Here is a 26,983-nt window from a genome sequence, read left to right on the forward strand (position 1 = left end):
CTTGGAGAAGTCTTCCTTGTGAACAGTCGAGATTTTCTTCTGAAGACGGAGAGCAAAGTTCTCTGCAAAACGCAAAGAATTTCACCTTATTTTCATGATGCGGCATAAGCCCAAAAAGCTTATCCCATTTATGCCCAGTGTTGCGTTTTCGCAACATTTGTCTTCCGTCCGTTTAACAGCATGTAGCTAGTATTATAATAAAGAACAGCAGGATATATCAGTTCCAACTACAATTTGAATGTCGAATCAACATCGCAGGCAGTGAATTGAGAATCCAGTGTAACAATCGAAGTGGCAGTGGACTGTTGTAAAATTGTGTCTATGGAAATGGAAGGTAATAAGCGCGCGCTGTTACAACAACGGTAAGTTATCATCTTATAAATGTATGTAATTTGTTGAAGTTCACAAATAGTGAATAACAAAACTTAAGTTAACAAGTATACAGCTTGTGAGATTTGTATTTATATTCTTCTGCTCACAAATTGGCTTAGAACACGAGCGTTGCGTTTTCGCAACACTGGGCAGATACGATACCTATTCAAAACTACAGTATATATTCCTTTTATTTTACAGAAACTTGAGTGTCCATGAAATTCTCTCCCTATTGGAAGAAAATGAAGATGTTGACAAGGCCATAGCATTGATATGTTCATTGTTCCACCTGATGTTGAAGATAGCGGTGACGAAGACTTTGGGGGTACATGCGATAATCTTACTGGAAGACAGCTAGCTGCAGAGACCGAAACTGTTCTTAGAGGTGCAGATGAGGCCGTTGTTATAGGTGATGAGTGCAAGGAGAGTGTGCTCAAATTGTCGTACAGTAATTCTAGTGCCGTAAACAATGGCAGGGAAATTCCTACAATGCATGCTTCTGCTAATTATTCTCTCAACTTGGTCACGAAAACGCAAAGAAAAAAGACAGTTGAGACTACGAGCAATTGTCGGAAATGGAAGAACGAGGACTTGCCACATCAGAATTGCATAAGAAATAAAGTTCTACAAAATGAACCTCTAATTTAGAGACCCCAGTTTATTGATCAGCCATATACTCCACTCCAAATGTTCCAGTTATTTTTTACAGACAAACTTCTTGACATTATTGTAAAGGAAAGTGTGAAGTATGCTGTTCAGAAGGGAAAGACAAACTTTCAGCTTACCATTGAGGAACTCAAAGTGTGTTTTGGTATTTTAATTCTGAGTGGTTATATACCTGTACCTCAAAGGAGGATGTATTGGGATGGACGACCCGACACAAGAAACGAGGCTGTGATTAATTCTATGAGGCGAAATCGTTTTGAGGAGGTTATGCGTTATCTCCATTTGAATGACAATACGTCTCTAGACACGAGCGACAAAATATCAAAACTCAGGCCATACCTAGATTCACTTCGAAACTCGTTTCTAGAGTACACCATTTGGCAAAATCAATCTAGCTGTGATGAAGCCATTATTCCCTATTACGGGCGCCACGGTTTGAAGCAGCATATAAAAGGCGAACCCATCCGCTTTGGGTATAAAGTTTGGTGCCTCAATCAATCCCTGGGATATCTGATTGATTTTGATATATACCAAGGAGCAAAAGGGTCTGAAAACTGTTACAAGGAAAAGTTCGGTTTATGTGGTAGTGTACTTCTAAAATTCACCGAAAGTCCTCCAAGGGACATAGCCGGGAATGTACTTCCACATCATATGTTTGCTGACAATTACTTCATCAGCCTAAAAGTAGTTGAAGAATTTACAAAACTTGGCATTGGTATCACAGGAACTATTAGAAGTAACAGAACTGACAAGTGTCCTCTAAAAGATATCTCTGTTATCAAGAAAGAAGAACGGGGAACGTTTGACATGAGATGTGACAGCCAGAAACTACTTGTGTGCAGATGGAATGACAATTCTGTTGTAACTCTGGTATCGAACTGTGATGGTGTTTATCCAGTAGGAACAGCAATCAGATATTCCTTCAGTGAAAAGAAGAAAATCTCGATTCCTCAGCCTTTACTAATAAAACCATACAACGAGAACATGGGTGTAACTGACAGAATGGACCAAAACGTTAGTACTTACAGAGTAAACATACGCTCAAAGAAGTGGTGGTGGCCCATATTTCTTTGGGGTATTGATGTGTCAATCCAGAATGCCTGGATTTTGCACAGGATTTCAACGAAATCTACTGGAGTTAGTTCTATGGATCTCCTAGAATTTCGACGTTGCATAGCATTAACATTACTACACACGCATGGAACGCCCAGAGTGAGACATGGTCCCGTTGCTACTCCTACCGGTGCTAGAGTGTCAACTGAGCTTCGTTTCGATAACATCGGACACTTACCTGAAACTCAGTGCAAGAGAACGCGGTTTGCCTTTTGCAAGTCAACTACTAACAATCGATGTGTGAAATGCAGAGTAGCTCTTCACAATAAATGTTTCAGAGAACTTTACTTCCGGAAGGGACAGTAAAAATGACACTTCCTTCCAGCAAATTTTTGGTGTTGTTTGTATTTATGCGTGAATATACAGGTTCATTGTTTGGGAAAAATCTTCACACAGACATTTTTTAATCAATTACACCGAAAATGTCAGTTTTACTAATAGTAGATTGCATCTAAACGGTAAATATCATATTCCATACATGGACTTCATTGAGGTTCTGGATCTGCCCAGTGTTGCGTTTTCGCAACATGTAATTTTGAACACATAGAGATTTATTACTGTGAAATTTTGAGTTATGTTTATTCTTAACCAAGTAGTCGAATTTGTAAAAGTTATCGAAATAGTAGAAAAAAAAAAGTTCTGGGCATAAATGGGATAATGTCTATAAGTACAGGCCATGAAAGCATTAATAGTATACGTTTATCGCTTCTTGTTTAGACTTGCCTTCGCTTAACATTCAACAACTTATTGAAAAGTGAAGGCAGTGTTACAACTTCACAGCCAACAGAAGACTAAATGTAGTACAGCAACACCTGCCTTGATAATTCCTGGATCTGGCCTTGATTGCCATTATCCAGAAGGCTGTAGTATAACAGCACTCTTACCACCTAACAAAATGTGTAATATTGCAGACTTACTTCAACAAGAACTACTATTTCATGGATGGACGAATCTTTCTCATTTGATAACTACAACAAACTCTTTTTTTCTTTTTTCTTTTTTTTGCTATTTGCTTTACGTCGCACCGACACAGATATGTCTTATGGCGATGATGGGATAGGAAAGGCCTAGGAATTGGAAGGAAGCGGCCATGGCCTTAATTAAGGTACAGCCCCAGCATTTGCCTGGTGTGAAAATGGGAAACCACGGAAAACCATCTTCAGGGCTGCCGACAGTGGACTAGAACCCACTATCTCCCGATTACTGGATACTGCCTGCACTTGAGCGACTGCAGCTATCGAGCTCGGTACAACTAACTCTACTCATTGCTTCAGCCAAATGGTAAAAGTCCAGAAAAGAAAAACAAATAACACCAGCTTTTCATATTTATCTGTGCTCCGTGTAGCAATCAACTTTGAAGGTCTTTACCTACCAGTAGATCACGATTGATAGTTTGGCGACCACTGATGTAGAGGCTTGTAGATGAGCAGAGGCTTAGCTGCTGCTGTTCTTCTGCCCTGACAGTCGAGGTTTGACTGAGCCTGGGTTGGAATTTTCACCCGAAAAAGCATTTGTCATCAGGAAACTCATCCCACTTTAAACCCTGGTCAAAACCAAAATGAGCCTGGGAGGCTCCAGCAACCCGAGAATTATATGGGGTAAGCTGTTTCTTCAAGTAAAAGTAACAAATTCTGAATAATTTCCTTACCGAGCTCGATAGCTGCAGTCGCTTGTGCGGCCAGTATCCAATATTCAGGAGATAGTGGTTTCGAATCCCACTGTCAGCAGCCCTGAAGATGGTTTTCCGTGGTTTCCCACTTTCACACCAAGCAAATGCCGGGGCTGTACCTTAATTAAGGCCACGGACGCTTCCTTCCCATTCCTAGCCCTTTCCTATCCCATCGTGCCATAAGACCTATTTGTGTCGGTGCAACGTAAACTTACCACTGCGGGGTATGTCTAGCAGATACTGCTACAGCACGTGTTGGTTGCTACATCCTGAATTCATACTCATGCACGACAATGCCAGGGCTCACGTAGCGCGCATAATCAGAGTTGTCTTGCGAGAACAGAACATTCAAGAGATGGAATGGCCATAAGTGAGTCCCGACCTTAATCCCATCGAGCATGTGTGGGATAGGCTTGACAGAAGTGTTCATGGGCATCCTGTACCACCACAGACTCTCCAAGACCTCAAACAGGCTCTCATTGAAGAATGGGACCTGACACCGCAACGTGACCTCCGTCGACTTATACGGAGCATGCCACGTAGGTGCCAAGCTGTAATAAATGCTCGTGGAGGACATGCACCATACTGAAGCTTCGCATAGTAAAGAATAAAGGCTTAATTGGTAATATACCTGGGTGTGAGGTAATGTTTGGTGGAGCATGGCAAATGTTCAAAACATGTTCCCCTAATTTTTTTGAACTGTGTAGTTGTCAACAAAGACATGGTAACTCTTGATGAGGTAACCACCCATCACTAAAGGTTTTTCACAATGATGTATCCCAAACCATATTTTATAATATTGTCTCTGTATTCTTGAGATCTGGCACCCCTGTAGGTGAAAGAACCCAGGCATTAATTGGAAACAGAATCACACAACATCCAAAATTTTATCCCCCAGCAATGGTGGTGTTTGTTGGGCAGGTATTGGAGATGGCTGGTTTTATTTTTAGTTCCTACAAGAGACTTATCAATGCTAATCTTCTGATGTGTATAGTGGTGCCTAAATACCATGTTGGCATGATCCACTAATCAATCAATCAATCAATCAATCAATCAATCAATCAATCACTACTGATCTGCATTTAGGGCAGTCGCCCAGGTGGCAGGTTCCCTATCTGTTGTTTTCCTAGCCTTTTCTTCAATGATCGCAAAGAAATTGGAAAATTATTGAACATTTCCCTTGGTAAGTTATTCCAATCCCTATATCCCGTTCCTCTAAACGAACATTTGCCCCAATTTGTCCTCTTGAATTCCAACTTTATCTTCATATTGTGATCTTTCCTACTTTTAAAGACACCACTCAAACTTATTCGTCTACTGATGTCCTCCCACGGCATCTCTCCACTGACAGCTTGGAACATACCACTTATTGATGGTAAGCCATATTTCATTTCAATACAAGAACTTACTGATTTCCATGATTATAATTTTTACAACACCCCATTTATACTTTATTCTTTGTTAAAAACCTCTTATTATGTATATTCCTTGTATTATTAACTATTACCATAACATCTCATTTCACTTGTTATTCTTTAAAATAATATTGTCTTAGGATTTCGCCACAAATGATCTTTGCTCCAATACGGCTGATGATGACCCCTAGATGGGTCGAAACTAGTACCGTATAATTTTGTAAATTTGTGAATATATTGTATTGAAAAGGTGGAAACATTTAAGTTATTATTATTATTACTTACATACCACTTAGTCGAGCAGCTCGTCTCCTTTCTCCCAGGTCTTCCCAGCCCAAACTTTGCAACATTTTTGGAACACTACTCTTTTGATGGAAATCACCCAGAACAAATTGAGCTGCTTTTCTTTGGATTTATTCAAGTTCTTGAATTAAGTAATCCTGGTGAGGGTCCCATACACTGGAACCATACTCTAGTTGGGGTCTTACCAGAGACTTATATGCCCTCTCCTTTACATCCTTACTACAACCCCTAAATATCCTCATAACCATATGCAGAGATCTGTACCCTTTATTAACAATCATATTTATGTGATTAACCAATGAAGGTCTTTTCTTATATTAACACCTAGGTGCTTACAGTGATCCCCAAAAGGAATTTTCACCCCATCAACACAGTAATTAAAACTGAGAGAACTATTCCTATTTGTGAAACTCACAACCTGACTTTTAACCCCGTTTATCATCATACCATTGCCCACCGTCCATCTCACAACACTATCGAGGTCACCCTGCAGCCGCTCACAATCTTGTAAATTATTTATTACTCTGTACAAAATAATATCATCTGCAAACAGCCTTATCTGTGATTCCACTTCTTTACACATATCATTGATATATATAAGAAAACATAAAGGTCCAATAATATTGCCTTGAGGAATTCCCCTCTTAATTATTACAGGGACAGATAAAGCTTCACCTACTCTAATTCTCTGAGTTCTATTTTCTAGAAATATAGCCACTCTATTCAGTCACTCTTTTTTTCTAGTCCAATAGCACTCATTTTTGCCAGTGGTCTTCTATAATCTACCCTATCAAATGCCTTAGATAGGTCAAACGCAATACAGTCCATTTGGCCTCCTGAATCCAAGATATCTGCTATATCTTGCTGAAATCGTACAAGCTGAGCTTTAGTGGAATAACATTTCCTAAACCCAAACTGCCTTCAGTCAAACCAGTTATTAAATTTGCAAACATGTCTAATATAATCAGAAAGAATACTTCCCCAAAGCTTACCTGCAATGCATGTCAAACTGACTGGCCTGTAATTTTCAGCTTTATGTCTATCACCCTTTCCTTTATACACAGGGGCTACTATAGTAACTCTCCATTCATTTGGTATAGCTCCTTCAACCAAACAATAATCAAATATGTATTTCAGATATGGCACTATATCCCAACCCATTGCCTTTAGTATATCCCCAGAAATCTTATCAATTCCAGCTGCTTTTCTAGTTTTCAACTTTTGTATCTTACTGTAAATGTCATTGTTATCATACATAAATTTTAATACTTCTTTAGTATTACTCACATCCCCTATCTGGACATTATCCTTGTAACCAACCATCTTTACATACTGCTGACTGAATACTTCTGCCTTTTAAAAATCCTCGCATACACACTCCCCTTGTTCATTAATGTTTCCTGGAATGTCCTTCTTTGAACCAGTTTCTGCCTTAAAGTACCTATACATACCCTTCCATTTTTCACTAAAATTTGTATGACCACCAAATACGCTTGCCATCATGTTATCCTTAACTGACCTCTTTGCTAGATTCAATTTCCTAGTAAGTTCCTTCCATTTCTCCTTACTTCCATAACCATTTCTAACTCTATTTCGTTCCAGCCTGCACCTCCTTCTTAGTCTCTTTACTTCTCTTCTTTCTTTCTTTGTTTCTTTGTTTCTTTGTTTCGGCCTGCTGTGGACCATGTTATTTCAACCGTTTGCATCTTTGAACTTTAATTCTTCCCCAGTACTCACGCATTCTCGTTCTGTGAGCCTCCTTTCTTTCATCAGTCCACTTCTTGCCTGTTTTCAACTTTGGCCTTTCTTGGAACCTCTTGTATCCCTGTTTACTCTGTTATAATATAGTGGATCTTTACCATTCTTTACCACCTTTAAAGGTACAAACCTATTTTCACATTCCTCAGTAATGCTTTAAACCCATCCCAGAGTCTGTTTACATTTTTATTTACCATTTTCAGCGATCACCGTTACTTTTTATAAACTCCCTCATGCCTGTTTTATCAGCCATATGGTACTGGCTAATAGTCCTAATTTTAATACCTTCCTTTCTTTCACATTTATTTTTAATTACGACAAAAACAGCGTCGTGATCACTAATACCATCTATTACTTCGGTTTCTCTATAGAGCTCATCTGGTTTTATCAGCACCACATCCAAAATATTCTTCCTTCTAGTTGGTTGCATCACTTTCTGAATCAGGTGCCCTTCCCATATTAACTTATTTGCCATTTGTTGTTCATGTTTCCTGTCGTTCGCATTTCCATCCCAATTGACATTTGGTAAAATGAAATCACCCTCTACAATCACGTTCCTTTCCTATCGTTTACCACATAGCTGATTATCTTATCAAATAATTCTGAATCAGCGTCAACACTACCCTTTCCCGGTCTGTACACTCCAAAGACATCAAGTTGCCTATTATCTTTAGAAATGAGCCTTACACCCAGTATTTCGTGCTTGTCATCTTTAACTTTTTCTTAGCTTACAAATTCTTCTTTCACCAGAGTGAATACTCCCCCTCCTACCATTCCTATCCTTTCTCTACAATACACACTCCAGTTCTCTTAGAATATTTCTGCATCCATTATATCATTTCTCAGCCATGATTAACTCCTATTACAATATCTGGTAAGTATATATCTATTAAATTACTTAATTCGATTCCTTTGTTTACAATGCTTCTACAATTGAGCCCTAACATTTTTATGTCATCCCTACTTGATTTCCAGTTCCCTGTTCTCTTAACACCGCTCCCTAGGCCACCCCGTTTCCTTTAATGTACCTGCCTATAACCCATCTAATGGTCGATACTTTGCACAGGGATCATATCCTGTTTCTTCTGGCCCTGGCAATTCCTCATTGTTGACAAGATGAAGGAACCACAGCAAGTGGGAGAACCTGTGTTTAGTAAACATTTAGGGGAACGATGGGTTGACCTGATAAGGCATTGTCGACCAGTAAGAGGCAGTGGTTGGTTGATACTCATGTTAAGAAGACATCCTTTCATTTCAGACAATGTGATCCTGTCCCAATTCTTTAGAGAGGCAGGAACGTTATCTCTCTTACTTGTGATGAATTGCTGGGTATATGGATTAGATTATGTCACCATGAGAGAAAGAATAAAATCTATAAAATAAAAAATAAAAAAGAAGTAGGCTATTGGAAGGGGCTCAGGGAGGTGAGTGGCATGTGCTTGGGCCTCGATAATTCATGATATTGAAATGGGAGAGGGAGAGGATCTTCAGGTGACAGAATCTCCCTGTAGTCTTCATCATCCATGTCATCATCATCACTGTCAGATATACTGTAAGCGTTTATTGGGGATGTTTCTGGAGCACTATCATCACTATCTATAAAATCCAAATCACTCTCGGCTATAAAGTCACTGTCACTGTCTAAAACATCTAAATAATCTAAGACTTTGGAATTTTTTAGCGTAGAACTTGGCCCAACCTTTTAAAAAAATTAGGCCTGCTCGCGGCACGAAAATCTAATAACATGAAATATTAAGCTAAACTTCACTTGAGAACACCAACAAATGTTGAATATAAACAAAATATAACAAACAATAGCTTTTTAAATATGGTATTACAGAAGAATGCTGAAGGTAAGATGGATAGATCGAATCACAAATGAAGAGATACTGAATCGAATTGGTGAGAGGAGATTGTTGTGGCTAAATTTGATGAGAAGATGAGATAGAATGATAGGACACATCTTAATACACCCATGACTTGTGCAGTTTGTTTTTGAGGGAAGTGTATGGGGTAAGAACGGTAGGGGTAAACCAAGGTATGAATATGACAAGCTGATTAGAGCAGATGTAGGATGCATCAGTTATGTAGAAATGAAAATGTTAGCACAGGATAGGGTGGCATGGAGAGCTGCATCAAACCAGTCTATGGACTGATGAGTCAAACAACAACCACCTACTTCCCACCTGCTGCGAGGCAGGTATTTCCTCTATGGAGTAAAATAGACTGGCTAGTTGTCAATCAGGACTTGTCATCCATCCCTTGGTGCTGGTTATCAGCTGAGCGTGACGTCAACAGTGTGGTTTCCCTGTTTGAGGTTTTAATATTTACCATTATTAAACAGCATGTACCTTTCTTCAAACCCAGAACACTCAAATATCCCCCCTGGCTTAGTGCCGAAACTAAATTGCTACTAAAGAACAAAAGCTATGCGTGGTCACTCTGGGAGTATATTCTCAATTCACATACATGTAATACATTTAAACACCTCAGGAAAATTTCGAAATCGCACGTTAAGAATGACTACAACCGGCGCATCACTTCTATAACTGGAAACCTTAAAAATAACCCTAAAAAAAAATTTTGGACCCTCATTTCATCACATAGAAAGTCACCCCGAATACCACTGAATCTTAAACGACATAGTGATGATGTCCCAACTGAATTAAGGTCCCAAAAATTCAATGAGTATTTTCACTCCACCTTTACTCCTCCCACACCTATCACAGAACTACCATAGATCAATAGTGTTTGCAGTTGCTCACTGTTACAAATATCAACGACCCCTAACGAAGTTAAAATTATTCTGAATAGTCTCCCAACAAACCGCTCCACCGGGCCCAATGATATTAGCCCAATATTCCTCAAAAATACTTCTGCATCTCTCTATGCACCGTTATCTACAATTTTAAACCTGTGTATGGCTACTGGTACATTCTCCGACAGCTGGAAACAAGCTGATATCACACCTATTTTCAAATCTGGCAACAAACATGATATCTCATCATACCGCCCAATATCTCTAATTCCAATACTATCCTCTGTCCTTGAAAGAATAATCTACAGCCGACTTCTTTCTTTCACACAGCCATACCTACCTGAACGACAACAAGGATTCACTTCCGGAAAATCATGCCTCACTAACCTCACAGTTCTCAATCACCACATCATTTCAGCAATAGAAAATAAATCTCAGTTAGATGTAATCCATATAGATCTTGCCAAAGTATTTGACTCAGTGGATCACGCACTTCTTGTTCATAAGCTCGCTACCAGATTTAATATACATGGCCCCGTCTTATCATTGATAACATGTTTCCTCTCTGGCAGAAAACAAAGAGTGGTACCCCCTGAATCTGTCTCATCATGGTTATCTGTGTTATCAGGTGTATCTCAGCGTGTATTCTGGGACCCCTACTCTTTGTTCTCTATATCGATGACATCATTCTCTGCACCCAAAATAGTCAGTATTCCCTCCTCTTGTAAGCCGATGACCTGAAAATCCTAAGAGAAGTGTCTACGCCTGACGATTGTGATGAATTACAGACTGTTCTCAATTCGTGTGGTGACTGGTTTAAGAAATGGAATCTTACTCCCAATGGTAAGAAGTGCGATACAATCTCGTTTTCATTGCTAAAGCAAGGAATGAACACTGCCTATACCATCCAGGGAAATACATTGCAATCGGCTGCTCAGGTAAGAAACCTAGGTGTTATAATAGACTGTAAACTAACCTCCTCTGCTCATATTCAGTCTATAAAATCCCGTGTTATGCGTACACTAGGCATTCTTTACAGGTTCACTGAAATTAATTTTATTAACGCCTTAGAATTATACTTTGTCTCATATTTTCTCCCCATTATTGACTTTTATTCCCCTATTTGGTCCTCATCTACTTTACTATCACAAACATCTCTCAACTTAATAGTATTTTTAACTTTTTCACTTTCATTGTTAAGACTTGCAATCCTGCTTTTAAGAACAAAACTAAATCTGACATTTTGAATTACCTGGGTATACTTGACGTGAGAAGCCGTTTACAATTCGCCGATCTGACATTTTGAATTACCTGGGTATACTTGACCTGAGAAGCCATTTACAATAAGTCATAAATGAAAGAAAAGTTCCACCTAATCAATACTATTTTATTATCACATGTAGGACCGGTTTCGACCTCTCGGAAGGTTCTCCTCAGCTACACTAGAATTGCATTTACATACTATGCCTCATATTGAGAGCTAATGACATACTCTAGAATTCAACAATTTTATAGTGGTTATACCCATGCTAAGAATTCAATGTTTTACATAGTTACAATTGCAAAAATTAATTGCTCTTATTACACTCAATGTACATATGTAAGAACTAATATGAGTTCGTCTTTTCTTTAACGTGATGAGTATGTCGGAGTATTTTTAACATAGGCATTTGCCTAATCAGTTTAATTGATCTCCAATCTTATGAATATTTAGTCCTGTATGAAATGAACTTAGTTGAACAATTGTAAAATAGTCAGTATTATAGTCGTTTTAACAATAATTTACACTAAATAGAGAGATGCGTGTTGATAGTTCAATAAAACAAATGACTAGCCAAAATAAAACATTAGTAAACATGGTTTAACGTGCTTGACTGCACTGTTGGTTGTCTAATGCGGAAGGTAACAGTGGTTCTTGCGTTGTACAGTTCATGTTATATTAGAATAATAAGAAGTTAGCCCATAAACAGAACACTTAAACATATTAAAACAATAAAAGTCACAATAAAAAATTAGTAAACATGGTTTAACGTGCCTGATTGCACTGTTGACTATCTAAAGCGGCAGGTAACAGTAGTTCTTGCGTTGTTACAGTGCGTATTATGTTAGAATGATGTGAAATAGCTCAAGTTACAAATACTAAATTGGAAAGTGGTTGAGTAATATTCAATGCATATTGGCAGTGATTACAATAATTTAAGCTTATAACTTGCAAACAACATAAGAAGGTGTCTGTCACTTATTACTTTGGACTGTCAATTGAAGTTTATGTCCAACGCACATTACAGTGATTTTAATGTTTTAATGTGTTTAAAAGTTTTGCTTATGAGCTATTTCACATCATTCTAACATAATACGCACTGTAACAATGCAAGTGCCGGGCTGAGTGGCTCAGACGGTTAAGGCGCTGGCCTTCTAACCCCAACTTGGCAGGTTCGATCCTGGCTCAGTCCGGTGGTATTTGAAGGTGCTCAAATACGACAGCCCCGTGTCGGTAGATTTACTGGCATGTAAAAGAACTCCTGCGGGACTAAATTCCGGCACCTCGGCGTCTCCGAAGACCTTAAAAAGTAGTTAGTGGGACGTAAAACAAATAACATTATTATTATAACAACGCAAGAACTACTGTTACCTGCCACTTTAGACAGTCAACAGTGCAATCAAACTCGTTAAACCATCTTTACTAATTTTTTATTGTGACTTTTATTGTTTTAATGTGTTTAAGTGTTCTGTTTATGGGCTAACTTCTTATTATTCTAATATAACATGAACTGTACAATGCAAGAACCACTGTTACCTTCCGCATTAGACAACCAACAGTGCAGTCAAGCACGTTAAACCATGTTTACTAATGTTTTATTTTGGCTAGTCATTTGTTTTATTGAACTATCAACACGCATCTCTCTATTTAGTGTAAATTATTGTTAAAACGACTATAATACTGACTATTTTACAATTGTTCAACTAAGTTCATTTCATACAGGACTAAATATTCATAAGATTTGAGATCAATTAAACTGACTAGGCAAATGCCTATGTTAAAAATACTCCGACATATTCACCACGTTAAAGAAAAGACGAACTCATATTAGTTCTTACATATGTACATTGAGTGTAATAAGAGCAATTAATTTTTGTAATTGTAACTATGTAAAACATTGAATTCTTAGCATGGGTATAACCACTATAAAATTGTTGAATTCTAGAGCATGTCATTAGCTCTCAATATGAGGCATGTATGTAAATGCAATTCTAGTGTAGCTGAGGATGACCTTCTGAGAGGTCGAAACTGGTCCTACATGTGATAATAAAATAGTATTGATTAGGTGGGACTTTTCTTTCATTTATGACTTATGGTGACTATCAATACGGAACAAAAATGAAATTTATCAATCAAGCCATTTACAATTCGCCGATCTATGTTACCTCCATAAAATAAGCAATGGCTACACCAAATGTAATACTCTTCTGGCGTACTTCCCTATGCATGTTCCTCCCGGCCCAACACGCAACTGGCGCACTCATCATGTGTCCTGTCCGCACCTAACCTTACAGCAACGCTCTATCTTCCACTGTCTCCCTACTCTTGGTAACTCACTACCCAATATCGACATATTCACACCTTTCGCATCCTTCAGACAAAAAATGAATAGATTCCTTTGAAGTCCTCTCCAGGTTTCCATTTTCTTCCATCCATCCAACCGTCGACCTTTCTTCTTCCTAATTTCTGTAACCAACCCTTGCCAGTTATCATTGTCATTGTTGTTACATTGTTATTGTTAATAATTGTTAATTTATCGTTGTTACTTAAAATTGTTGTTTATAAATTTGTTATCCTTTATACTTATTTAAACTTATTATTAGTGTAAAATGTCCTTTCATAGGCTGTATCTAATAATTAACTTTTAAAAAAATGGAAACAATATAACAAAGGAAAAAACATATATTGAAGCTTAAAGAAGACTGTACTCGCATGCAGCACACTGCAACTCGCCATGCGGTAAACATACGCGGTTTGATAACTTTGTTTCAAACAGATGAACTTAGTTTCTCTGTCCCTCGAGAAAAGTGCAAACTAAATCCAAAAGCTACTATTGCTAACTTTTCCTGACATCTGGGAGTCCAGTAAGGTACTAATACAGCCATCCGAACACAGAGCCGATAGATCGGCATGCTGAGTGTTTTAAGCAATATCACTCGAGCCGATAGATCGGCTTGCTGAGGGTATAAATGTTATTATCCAAATTTTGAAATAGTTTTACAAATTTTTCCAGTGTTTTGTGAAGTTTTTACTGGATTGAGTGGCTTATTTGTTTGTCTTCAATGTTCTCTCATCTGTTGGGAAATCCTTTATTGCATTAAAAATCTAGGCATATGACATCACAGTGCACCACACACCTATAGTAGCAATTTTCAATACATGTTCAGTGAATTATTTATTTTATAAAAACAGAAAGATGAATGTGCTCCTCATTGTTTTGACAACAAGTGAACATTTTGCCTTATTCTCCAGTTGCATTGTCAGTACATAATCCTGCTGTTTGTATATTTTACATCTTCCACACATTTTCTGTATATCTTTCCTCAAGACCATACTTACCACTTTTTTTATGTGTAATCTCGTGCTGTAAAACAGCCTGTATCCATTCGTTAGGCCTATGCATTTCTCTGGCTAATAGGCCTATAATATATTCATGAAGTCCTTCTGTTCGTTCATTTTAATCAGTTTCTCCTCTGTTATGAAAATTTCTTCTCACAAAATAAAGCTAACTAAAGCGTTTGTTTCTATTACTTATAAAGAGTTTGTGTCTAATGATTTTCACATTATTCTTCTGCTTCTGATGTCTCCTCACAGAAGATTGGCATCCTTCATGAAATAAGTTTTTCTGTTTTATATTTCTTATATTACAGTTGCCGTTTGGTGTATGTTGAACCATCGTCGGACCAGGATGTCTATGCTCAGAGTAACTGCTGAACCTTGCTCAATATGTTGAGGATGGATTTCAGGAGGGCCTTGCCACATGCTGTCTTCGTCAACCCAAGTGCTGCATGAGATGTGAACAGTCATCAACATCTCATACACAAGCTGTTTAAAATGATTGAAGATTTAGAAGAAAACTTACAAGAATTATTTAATGCTTTTACAGAACAGAAGATTCCATGTAACACTGCAAAGTAAAGAAAGTCATTGGAGGAACCAGAAAAATAGTCTAGCTTTTTGCCAGTGATTTAACGTCGCACTAACACATCAAAGGTTTTCGTGTCTGTAAATGTGGATATGAGGGTCACATAGCTGTGAGCTTTCATTCGAGAAATAGTGGGTTCACATCCCACCATCCCATCAGCAGCCCTGAAGATGGTTTTCTATGGTTTCCCATTTTCACACCATTCCCATCCTTGCATCACTGAACACCTTCAATCTGTTTGTGCGACATGAAACCACTGGCAAAATGTTAGACCATTTTTCTGGTTCCTCCAGTGACTTTTTTTATTTTGAAGTGTCACTTGGAATCTTCTGTTCTGTAACAAGCATTAAATAATTCTTCTAAGTTTGAAGTCTTCTCATTTTAAACAGCTCGTGTTGGTGGCTGATTATATCTCATGCAGCACTTGAGTCAACGAAAACAGTACAAGTTACAAGGCGCTTCTGAAGTCCATCCTCAATATACTGAGTACAATTCGGCAGTTGGCCTGACAACAGTCGTCCTGGTCAGAAACCTGCTTGTTGATTAATCAGCTTACTGTCTACAAAGGAAGTAATTCTGTTAAGAATAAGGTGTTCATGCTTGTTGTTTTAAGGGGCCTAACAAATAAGGTGTTCAAGCAGTTTTAAAAAGGTGACTCAGGAGAGAGACAGGCCTGAAGTTCTTGAGGTTGTCTGGTGTTTTGGCTGGCTTCAAGAGTGCCACTACTTTGCTGTAAGCCAGGTCCGGGGTTTATCTCAGACTAAACGCGTCAATTGAAGAAAGTAGTGAACCAGTCCAAGGTCTTTATATCAATATTTTTTATTTATTCATTACTAATATCATCCAAACCTGCAAACTTTGCTATTTTCAGCTCTTTCTTTTATCTGTGAGCTCATTGAGCTTGTTGATATGCCAGTAACCCCTTTAGAGAAATTATTTATGCAGTAAGTAGTATGGAGGTCTTTAAAGTATTACCGTATTTACTCATGTATTAGACCCCCTGGCTTTTCGAGACAAAGAAAATGAAAAAAAAAAAATACATCTCGCATACAAGACCCACCAACGTATTTCGTCAGAGAAGAACAACGATTCTGTATCGAAGCGGGTACAAGCCTTATTGCAGCTCTGATGACATCACACAAATTTGTGAATAGTTTCGTCCATACTACCCACGCAATAAAAACGCGTCGAAGTTATGCGGTACATCTGTGTTTAATAGTTAAGAATGTCTGTTTCTGTAGCATAGGTTTACTGCAGCACTGATGACGTCACACAAATAGGTGAATAGTTTCGTGTCTGACCTGCGCGTTGCAAGCTCGCATCAGTCATGCTACGTGTTTGTGTTTTGTAGTTAAGAATATCCACCAGTATAATGGTTAGCATAATTAGCTGCCATTCTCGGGAGCCTGAGTTCGATTACCAGTACTGTACTGCCAGAGATTTATGAATGATAGGAGGGTCGAAATGCAGTAAAAATGGAACATGTAACTCCCCTCCACTGGGGGCATGTCTAAAAAGAGCTGCACCACCTCGGGGTGAGGAAACGAGTTTACTTTAGTTAAGAAATATTCATGGTTGTTGCTATTAATATAGCAGGTGAGATCATTAACAAAGTGATCGTTTAATAATCTGCAACTCGGGCCAATATAGATATTTTTTGGTGAGAAGTAAGTTTAAAACTTGATAAAGACAATCTAATCTTAATGATTGTTTTACTTGCCAACGTACCTAACAATAATAATAATAACAATAATGTTGATTTTACGTCCCCACTTACTTTTAATGAATTTTGGAGACGCCAAACAAAACATACTATGCGTTAATAAACAAATGGAGACAATGAACGTACGAAATTAAAGATACTGATCATAAAATGCATTATCGCCACACCTGTAGATATCCATAAATGCAGCAAACTTTCCTGTTATTTATTTTTATTCTTTCTATCGTGGAACTTCTGGCAGTATCCGGACACTGATAGCATACCTAATCTCATTTACAGTTGTTTAGGTAAATCCTGATGTGATAAATGTAGAGAATGGGCACAAAATATACCTACAAATAACGGTCTGGCTTTCAACAGCCGCAGTTATCCAAGGAATGTTTGCAGTCACTATGTATTACATTCGGAAGTACAACTCGTAATATACGCTAGTTATCAGCTGGTGGTTTGGCACGCTTTCTACAGCACGGCTTTATTTGGAAGTAGTGGCTTTTGCTACACATACACCAACTGGGAATATCAGAGACAGTCTCCAGAAAACATTTGGGAATAGATTCTCAGTGTTTGGACTCTATAGTCGGGAACAAAACTATTTTTGAAAGGTTCCTAAAGACGGGCATTCAAATGATCTCGATTGCAGTGCATTGCTGACTAGATGGATGACGTCATTTGGAATGGTGACACGCCGGTAGCAAGGAAGTTGGTGGCACAAGACAGTAATTCAAATTAAAGCAGTGATTGGGTTTACTGTGTGGTAGGCCTACTGCTCAACTGTCAGAGACAAATGACTGGCCATTAAGTTATTTTGTATCAATATTGCATAATATGATAATACGATACGTATATCCCTTTTCTCTATGAGGTCGAGTAAGAAGCAAGATGAATCTTCGTAGCGAGTTTTTACGACTGTATGCCCTTTCTCATGTCAACCTCATCAGAGAAATTAATGAGATGAAACGAATATCGTGATATGAGTAATTTGAGATTGTTGCATATTGGGGCCCCCTTTACTTTTTTTGGCTGTAAAAGTAGAAAAAAGGGGGTCTAATGCACGAGTAAATATGGTAATTCCTCCTCTTTAGTTAGTCCTAGAATATACGTTCTTTGTTTGCCTATCATCTTTTCTTGAAATCTCTGATATAACAGTATATAGCAGTAGTGAAAACTGTATCCTTCACAGTTGGTTGGGACATACTTTCAAGAGCAGAGTCCAGCTGTATCACCCATAGTTTTGATACCTTGAATTCTTATACTGGTGTTGATGAAGGTGATGCATGGTTTAGTGTGACAAGACCAACACCTGCTTGTGAATGACTTGTGCTAATTGGAGTATATGACACTTTGATCATTTGCTTCTGCCCATAAATCAAAGCTTCCCAATATCACTATAGCACTTTTTTCATTCGTTTATTCTCCAAGGAAGGTAGTCCTATTTTGCTTTAAAGTATATTAGGGCTATATCCCTGTTCTGTGACTGCTGAATTTGCTCACAACAATCTTTGTACATTGGCTACCGAAGTTTGCACATTCTGTAAAGGCAAAGTGTGACAAGACCAACACCTGTTTGTGAATGACTTGTGCTGATTGGGGTTGTATATGACACTTTGATCATTTGCTTCTGCCCATATATCAAATGCTTCCCAGTATCACCATAGCACTTTTTTCATTCATTTATTCTCCAAGGAAGGTAGTCCTTTTTTGCCTAAAAGTATGTTAGGGCTATATCCCCAGCTTGTTCTGTGACTGCTGAAGTCGTTCACAACAATCTTTGCACATTGGCTACTGAAGTTTGCACATTCTGTAAAGGCAAACTGTTTTAAAGGTGGTTCATACAATCATGTGGCAGCAACATCTTTGACTTCTACAATTAGAACTCTCATGGATGTTTGTTGACAAGATTGTCAATCCAGGTTGGCAGAAGACAGTGCTACTGTACACAGAATGTGGACGATGAATAATCATTTGCATGCCTGGAACAGCAGCACGGTGGGTCTCCTGGATACAGAAGATATTGAACTTCTTTTTCAGTCAGTCCGTACTTCAGCTTTGCTTAATGAGAAACCTTCAATATTCGATGATGTTGCTCTGAAAGCTGACTCATTTTGTCCAGAAAAGGGCAGATTTTTAGAAAAACTCTCATTTTGAGAGTATTAAGAAACTTAGGTAGCTCAGTATTGAGAAAGTTTACCGCTCTGCTAAAAAATGTTGCCCAGGTTTTGGCATAAGGAGGCCTTCCCCTCGTTTCCCCATGATCAAGTATGACTGACAGGACTAATACAAAACATGTTTTTACATAGATTGGTTTGTACAAGCATCACCATGGACGTTGTTTATTGATTTTCTGGGTAGATCTTGAATGCTCAGGAAAGAAAGAAATCACAGTACCAGATTGCAGGGCAATAAACATATCCCGCAGAGGCCCTACAATGCATAGATTTCTTCATTTTCAACAACTCTTTATGACTAACAAAGCAAAAAGAGTTTATCTTATTTGCAACAGTATCTCTGGTTGCCACACAGTCCACTTCTTTACACATGTTAACCAGAAAGGTATATGCCCGACATTTTCATCCGTCACTATAATCTTTTGATTTTACTTGCCACAGGCTTAGAATTTATCTTAAATTTGGCATCTTTAAATGCAAGTGAATAAAAGCAATACACAAGAAGACTACATAGCTGATTCAACGCTGAGGGTGATTTTACACATGCGACGAGTGCATACCTACTTGCAGTGACCTGTCTTCCATCTTGCATTAACATAAAGCTCTTTCCCATCAGTTTTTGGTACACTCTTCAAATGTTCAGTTCAAGCAAAACATTATATTTGCCATCCACTCGTGACATTTTGATGACCGATCTAGCGTGTTCATGCAAGACTGTCAATGAATTTTATGTAGATAGGCCTTTATCCACAAGAAGTGAATTTATTTCCGGCTAGCGAACGTTATCTCTTCCACTCTTACGCAGATTGAAACTGTCGTACTTGTTTTCAAGATCTTCGTTGACATACAAATTTTAACAAGCTCAGCATGCCTGTGTATACCATTTTTTTCATACATAACATATAGTTTTACACTACTAGTTTTATACATGTAATCTACATCATACTGAAATTTTAATCATAGCTGTGTTTGATGTGATGATGAACTGCAACCAGAAGAACCCTTCAAAAGTTTTTAGAGGTGTGAAACACCCGAAAACACTCCGGGAAATGCAAATCATTATATAGATGTTGATTCCCATAGGGAACCTGCAATTTTTGTCCCAAATGAGTAAATTCATAAAATGCAAATCAACCAAACACTTCTCACATTCATATCTCGTTGCACTTTTTTTTTCTTCCCGGCCTTGCATACCACACATTCATGGCATGGAGTTTGGTTTTTTTTTATTTATTTTTTTATTTTAGGGTTTGGGGGTATAAACCTACCAAACTGAGCTGCCTGGAGTCTAACAGGTGAAATGCCCTTTTGTGGTCTGCCCCGTCTCAGATAGTTAGGAAGATCAACGCTCTCATGTATTTGTTCTGATAGGAGGACTGTAAATTCTGTGAAATGCTGCTGCATTTTGGTGATCTTTTTCTGGATAGCATAACTGTTGAATATTGCAACATCCATCAGATAAAAGAATATTTTCTTATAGCCCTTGGCATACCTACGCATTACAGGGAAAGATGACAGCTGCTGATCCTATTTGTCTATGCCTTTCATGCAGTTGTTGAAATATATTATTACATTTGGCTTTGAGATTATAGTATTTGTTTTCCTATTTCATTTTCCTGTGCCTATCATGGCAAGTGGATAGAACAGTAACAGCTTTCCTGTCCATCCATTTTCCTCGACCTAAGCTCTTGAGGCATATTTTCCCTATTTACACGCACTGTTCCTACTGCATTTGTTTTCTTGGAAGATAAATTTAAGAACAGGGAAGGTGAAGGATACCATTTATCAACATAAACTGTGTGCCCCTTCTCAAGATATAGTTCCATAAGTTGCATGACAACATTCCAGTCTCTTCTGCTTGGGCTGGTTTTTTCCCCTGAATAAATAGAAAACCCCAGACAATATCCACTGTCAGACTCAGAAATTTTATAATTGTTATGCCAAATTGGGCATGTATGTAGGCTAGCACAATCTTCCCCTAAATTTTACTAGAACTGCTATATCCTGCTCTGGATAGTAAATATCTCTGAAATTTTGTTCCATACGATTTACAATAGGTGCAATTTTTCTGGGCCTGTCATTTTCCATGTGAGTTTCATTGATTATGAAATGTAGATATTTAGAAAGGATTACGAATCTTTTGAGAGGAATGACTTCGGAGAAAAAGGAAACGAGCATAGACTTTCGGATGGACTTGAGCCATAAGAATGCATAAAGCAAAATAACCCTTGATTTCAACCGATGTGGAAAACCATTGGCTCATACTGGGTGAGGTAGGATATTTTGATTAAAACTGATTGGCAAAACGGTTTGTTACAATTTACAAAGAAAGTTTAATATATATTGAATGTGTTTTCACTTGTAAAGTGAAGTGTATTGATTGGGTGGGCCATTAAACCTAACACTAATTTAAAATGGCCACGAACCTACTACGCTGGCGTAGCAGGGGGAGAGGTGATACTCCCATGTGGTGCGTCCCAGGTAGTGGATAGGGGAGTCCTAAGCGGCTTGCCGGCGAACTAGAGGGAATTAAAATACCTCTCGCGGAGCAAACACACAACCCCCTGTGGGTGGGGATGCAGACGAAGAATACACCTACGGTATCCCCTGCCTGTCATAAGAGGCGGCTAAAAGGGGCGACCAAGGGATGATCAAATTAGAACCATGAGACAACTTATAATTAGTACCATCATGCAGGGAACACCATCGGTCGCTTTTACAGTGTGTGGCTCAGGATGCATTTTACAGTACCTGTGATTCGTACCCCTATATGAGCAACACCATGGGATGAGCAACACCATGGTTCTGCCTTGCCAATGCTTATTACCCACTATGTGAGGAACACCACGGTATAGTGCGGTTCCCTGGGGTTAGTCCACTTATGTGGTTTGCGTTCCCTGTAAATAGTGCCGCAGTGTGCAAAACACCATAGGTCTGTGTTACATGTGCGAATTTCATTACCTGTGAGTAGTACCATAATGTGTGGAATACTGTGAGTCTACGCTCCTTTTGGTTAGTACCGCAACATGACAAATAGCATGGTTCTATTTTCCTAGCAATAAGTACCATTACGAGGGGCCGATGGCCTGGATTTTGGACCTGTTTCGACTACAAGCCTCATCGATTCAGTATTGTGCTTTAGAAGCAGTCCCTTGGTCAGTAATGCTATTGTTTAACACTAGTTTCTGGGAAAATGGGACATTGGAGGTCAGATCCACTGATTATTTTAACTTCATATCCATCCATTCATTCTTCGTTCTCACGTTTTCGAATTCTGGTCGGTGGAGGATTATGGATTTTTTAATTTTCATAACATTTTGTCTCATTTTGTACCATTAGGGGCCGATGACCTAGATGTTAGGCCACTTTAAACAACAATCATCATCATTATCATCATCAGTTGAAAACAGTTTGTTTCGGTAGCCATTTCTTCCCATAAAGAATTGTGAATCATGTGTTGAAAAATATGTGGATGGGGCAGGGTCAGGAGGGAGGTTCCTGTTTTAGTGGGCTTAATTCCAGAATTTCCTGTAAAAGTGTACTTGTATGGTTTATCACCTGTTTTACTCAAATTCCAGCCGTCTTCCTTCACAAGCTTTGTCTTTTTGGAGGCAGGCTGGGCTTCATTATCAGTGTCTCATTTAAACACATCTTCACTTTCAGTCAAACTTTTTGTCACGCTGCTACCACTTTCACCGCTAGTAAATAAACCTCTATCACTTTCTGAAGCTATATCACTGCCAGATTCACTCCCGCTATCCTGCAAAATACGCTCAGTTTCATTCCTTGAAATATGAGGTTTGCTACAGTGGGCCATTTCTGCTAACACACGGGGTATCACTCTACACTACTTTGCAGCATGATGCAATCTACGCTGATAATTCCAACTTTGAGAGAGATTGGAATCTCAGCTTTCAAACAGTATATTACATGTCATGCCATCTATGGACAGAAGCCTTGAAATAATTGCAGAAGGCAGCCTATGCTTAGACCGCCTGCCAGGTGTCTGTGTATGAATAGTCACGGCACGCGAGACCACCTAGTAGGCGGCAGAGTATGCCAATGAGTTAATCCACACTTCTTTTTCCTCTCTCATCTTTCTCCTAATAGTTCTTTGGATGTTCAAATTATAGTCACCTCATTCTTGTTAATCCCCCCATTAGCTCAAGAATATTGTCATTCATCCTATCTTTTTCCTTCTCTAAAGTTGAAATTCCTATTTGTTCAGTTGGAGTTTCTTGAATTGCTCTCTTCAGCTCATTCCATTTTTCATCTGGCTTGATTTCAGATCTGATGTCCAGATTCTGATTTTGAACCTGCAAATCTTTCAGGCTCTTTGTAATTTCTCCTGGTCTGATGGTTTTTAAATCATGATTTTCAGTCACAGTTGTGTGATCTGAGTTAATGTCAGCTCCTTGATAGTTTTTACATGTTTTGCACAATTTCAGAAATTTATCATGATGTAGTCAGTATAATATGGTCATACTGTAATGCTTGGAATAATACTCTGAGTGGAAAATATGATACTTCTTGTCTATTTTGTAAATGTGACATGTTTCACAATATGATTGTTGTTTTCCTCCTTGCTTTTGTGTTATATGTACATCCCTTGCTATATCTTTTAGGTACTCTAGATTACTTGGCTATGGACCACAGCATGCCATCTCTTTCTCTCCCCGTACAGTCTGTTGTTCCGTCCGCAACAGCAGTCTCAAATGCTCCTCATCGTAAGATCTCTCCTGGCCTTGGCACTAATGCCAAAGTAGAATCTCCCTCACAGGTAAGATTGTGAAATTATGATAACATTATGCAGCTTCAGTAATGAAACTTTACAAAAACTAAACCTTGTTTGATTCTAATTTCTTGCCTTAAGATTGGACTTGTTTTATATTTAGGTTAACTGAAACTGTGGAGTATTGTATTAAAAATATGCCACTTATAAATGTAAGCTTTCTTTCCAAAACTCACTATCTAAAAACTTTATATTTTCAACTAAAAATGCAGTCATATAATATTTGAGGTTAGGCATCCACAGGTGACAATATTCTGTGAAAAATTATATTAAATCTTAGTGAATTCTCAGTGAAGAGAATTTACTTTTTTTTTCATAACTAACTAAATCCAGAGTAAAAATAAGCTACCTCCTTCCATAAAACACTATATACACAGGACAATATAAAAATAAAAGTTAATTATATCCCCCACCAATTCCAGTCTAGTTACACTAAATATGAAGTAAAACTCGCTATTTTCAAGCAGTTCCCATGATGCCTTGTTAACAGCTGTTGATTTGGAATATGGAAACGTAACATCCAACTTGCATTCAGTTCATTTGTAATAATAACATGTTCGAAGTATAATTTATGTTTACAATTTGTAGCAAATAGTATAAAAGTTTGATTAAGTGTTCTGTAACGATATTCTGTTAGGTTTTCAGTGTTAAATAAAGTGGTTGAAAACAGCGATGTTGAATATTTTCCCCCTCAAAATTTGCTGTTCCCAGGAAATATTTTTTGCTTTTGTTTTACGTTTTACCAATACAGATGGGTCTTACGGCAGTGATGGGAAAGGAAAGGAAAGGGCTGGGACTGGGAAGGAAGTGACCATAGTCGTAAATAAGGTTCATTTTCAACATTGGCCTGTTGTATAAATGGGAAACCACAGAAAAACATCTTCAGAGCTGCCGAAAATGGGGTTCAAACCCACTATATCCCGAATTCAAGCTGACAGCTACATGACTGAACCGCGTAGCCAACACGCTTCGTACCCATGAAATAATCAATTTTGAAAAAAAAAAAAAAGAACTTCCTCAAAATCATGGTTAGAAACAAGAGACCACAACAGAAATACTCTGAATGAAGCAAAATTGCATTAAAAATTATGTAAGTATAAATTGAATTGGTAATATGATAAACAGCATGTCATTTTTCCGTCAAAATGAGTTAGGAGTATATTAAAGTTGTGCAGAGATAAGCATATCCTTTACAAGCAGAAAGCATTTGTTGTTTCTGTGTTTCTTGGAGTAACTATATAAGTCACTGACTTTCTCAGGTAAAACACTGATCATTTCATGAAATATTACTCCATGGCAGTTAGCCCTATCCTATTTCTCATTTGTTTCTCTATGGTTTCAGAATAACAGCAGACTTACAAGTGGTGTTTAACGTATTAATTTCAGATTGTTTTATTGTATTTTGTGAGATAAATTGTGACTTGGTGAGGGAATTAAGAATTCATTATTTGCGAAATGAATGTGTCAGGTGTTACTGCAACTACAATGCTTATAAAGAAGAAAAGACAGAAAGGTGTTGCAAACGAATAGCCATATAAATCAGAAGTAATTAAGAGATTACGGATGAATGGAATTTCATACACACTCCATGCAGGGAATAAAAGTTGCAAACTGAACCCTAGGCCTGACTGCAAGTACCTAAGTATTACTTGTTACAGTATTAAGGACCTCAGAAAGTGGTGAATAAAATGCGCCATTCATTCCTCATCACCACCCCTATCAATTCTCCACTCCAGCGAGTTGGGTGTGGGTGTTTACAAGTCTCCTGCAGTTCGTCCTGTCCAGCCATAGCTAATGCTCTACTTTTTGCTCCCAATTTACATCACGTTGAGCAAGGTCTTCGAAAATTTGCTTTTCCCAACCATCGCAACGTCTCCGTCTGGGCCTCTTACAAACAACATCTCTTGGGGTCGTAATTGAAGCCATTCTTCTCATATGTCCATACCATCATAATCTGTTTAATTCTAAGGTTTCCAACAGACTCTGGTCCATTCCAAGTTGTTGCCAGATATTTTCATTCCTTATTGTCTCTTCGTGTCTTTCAGAGACAAGAGTGAAGGAACTTCATTTCATGGCTTCTTCATTAGAGCCCTCTTGGCCATCACTTTTCAGGGTTCCCGTAGGACCTTCACAGCTACCATGGCGAAGTTTTATAAATGATCTGTTATATTCCTTGAATGCTGAATTCAAAAAGTATCACTCACTTTGCCCAATCACATCAGGATTTTTCACTATCATAGTTTTTTTAGATAGTATACAATAGAGAAGGTTCTTCAATTATTTTTCCCTGGGGTCCAGATTGATGGTAATATTGCAATATTATTATTTTTATTTATTGTCTTGTGTTATATGGTGGGACTCAGGCTATGAAGCCTCTCTATGAAGGGTCTCTAGGGTCCAAATATGGTTGAATTAAGGCAGGTACTGGTCTTGCTTACTGTGATTGGATACTCTGTATAACAATTACAGAAAAATGTAAGTATGTGTATATTAGTATCAATTAGCACTGTATTTCCCTGTATTTCTTACATTTCAACCAGTATAGTGTTTAGATATAATTCATTCACATAACAAACAATATTTTATGTAAATTATATTTTTAATTCAATGTTCATATACATGCTTGGCTTGAAATATATAGTTTACCCACCCAACCTCATTAGTAAGGCCTGGATTCTTAATGATATATACCATTGCTTTACTTGTAGACAACTGAAAATGAAAATGAAAAATGTTGGCAAATTGTGGTTCTAATATGGTAATACCTGTGTTTGTTTCATTTCACATATCTTTCCATATTCTTAGTAATATTACTAAGGGCCTTATTTTTAGGTGAAATAAAACTATTGATTTCGGTGTTAATAATGACACTATTTCCATAGGTATTTCGTGAAATAAATTGTCATACTGATCAAAGTTTCGTATGAAATGGGGTAAATTAACTAATTTTGTGATAAAGGTTTTTAAAGTGAACTCTTATAATGTATCCTTGTTATTACATCTTAGAACAACCAAATATACAAAATATTATAGAAATAAATATATCTACATATATATAAATAA

The 26,983-nt window shown here is 37.9% G+C and overlaps 1 protein-coding gene across 2 annotated transcripts in view; it reads left to right on the forward strand.

Moving 5' to 3' along the window:
• The window catches only part of chico (insulin receptor substrate 1 chico), a 454,841-nt gene that overhangs the window by 298,496 nt on the left and 129,362 nt on the right, over positions 1-26,983 (forward strand). For both annotated transcript variants that reach the window (XM_067136485.2, XM_067136486.2), the window contains one exon: positions 23,754-23,908. In XM_067136485.2, the coding sequence (XP_066992586.2) occupies positions 23,754-23,908 (155 nt within the window). The remainder of the gene's footprint in view (positions 1-23,753; positions 23,909-26,983) is intronic.

This window comes from Anabrus simplex, chromosome 1 (assembly GCF_040414725.1).
Source record: "Anabrus simplex isolate iqAnaSimp1 chromosome 1, ASM4041472v1, whole genome shotgun sequence".
In the NCBI taxonomy this organism is placed as follows: domain Eukaryota; kingdom Metazoa; phylum Arthropoda; class Insecta; order Orthoptera; family Tettigoniidae; genus Anabrus; species Anabrus simplex.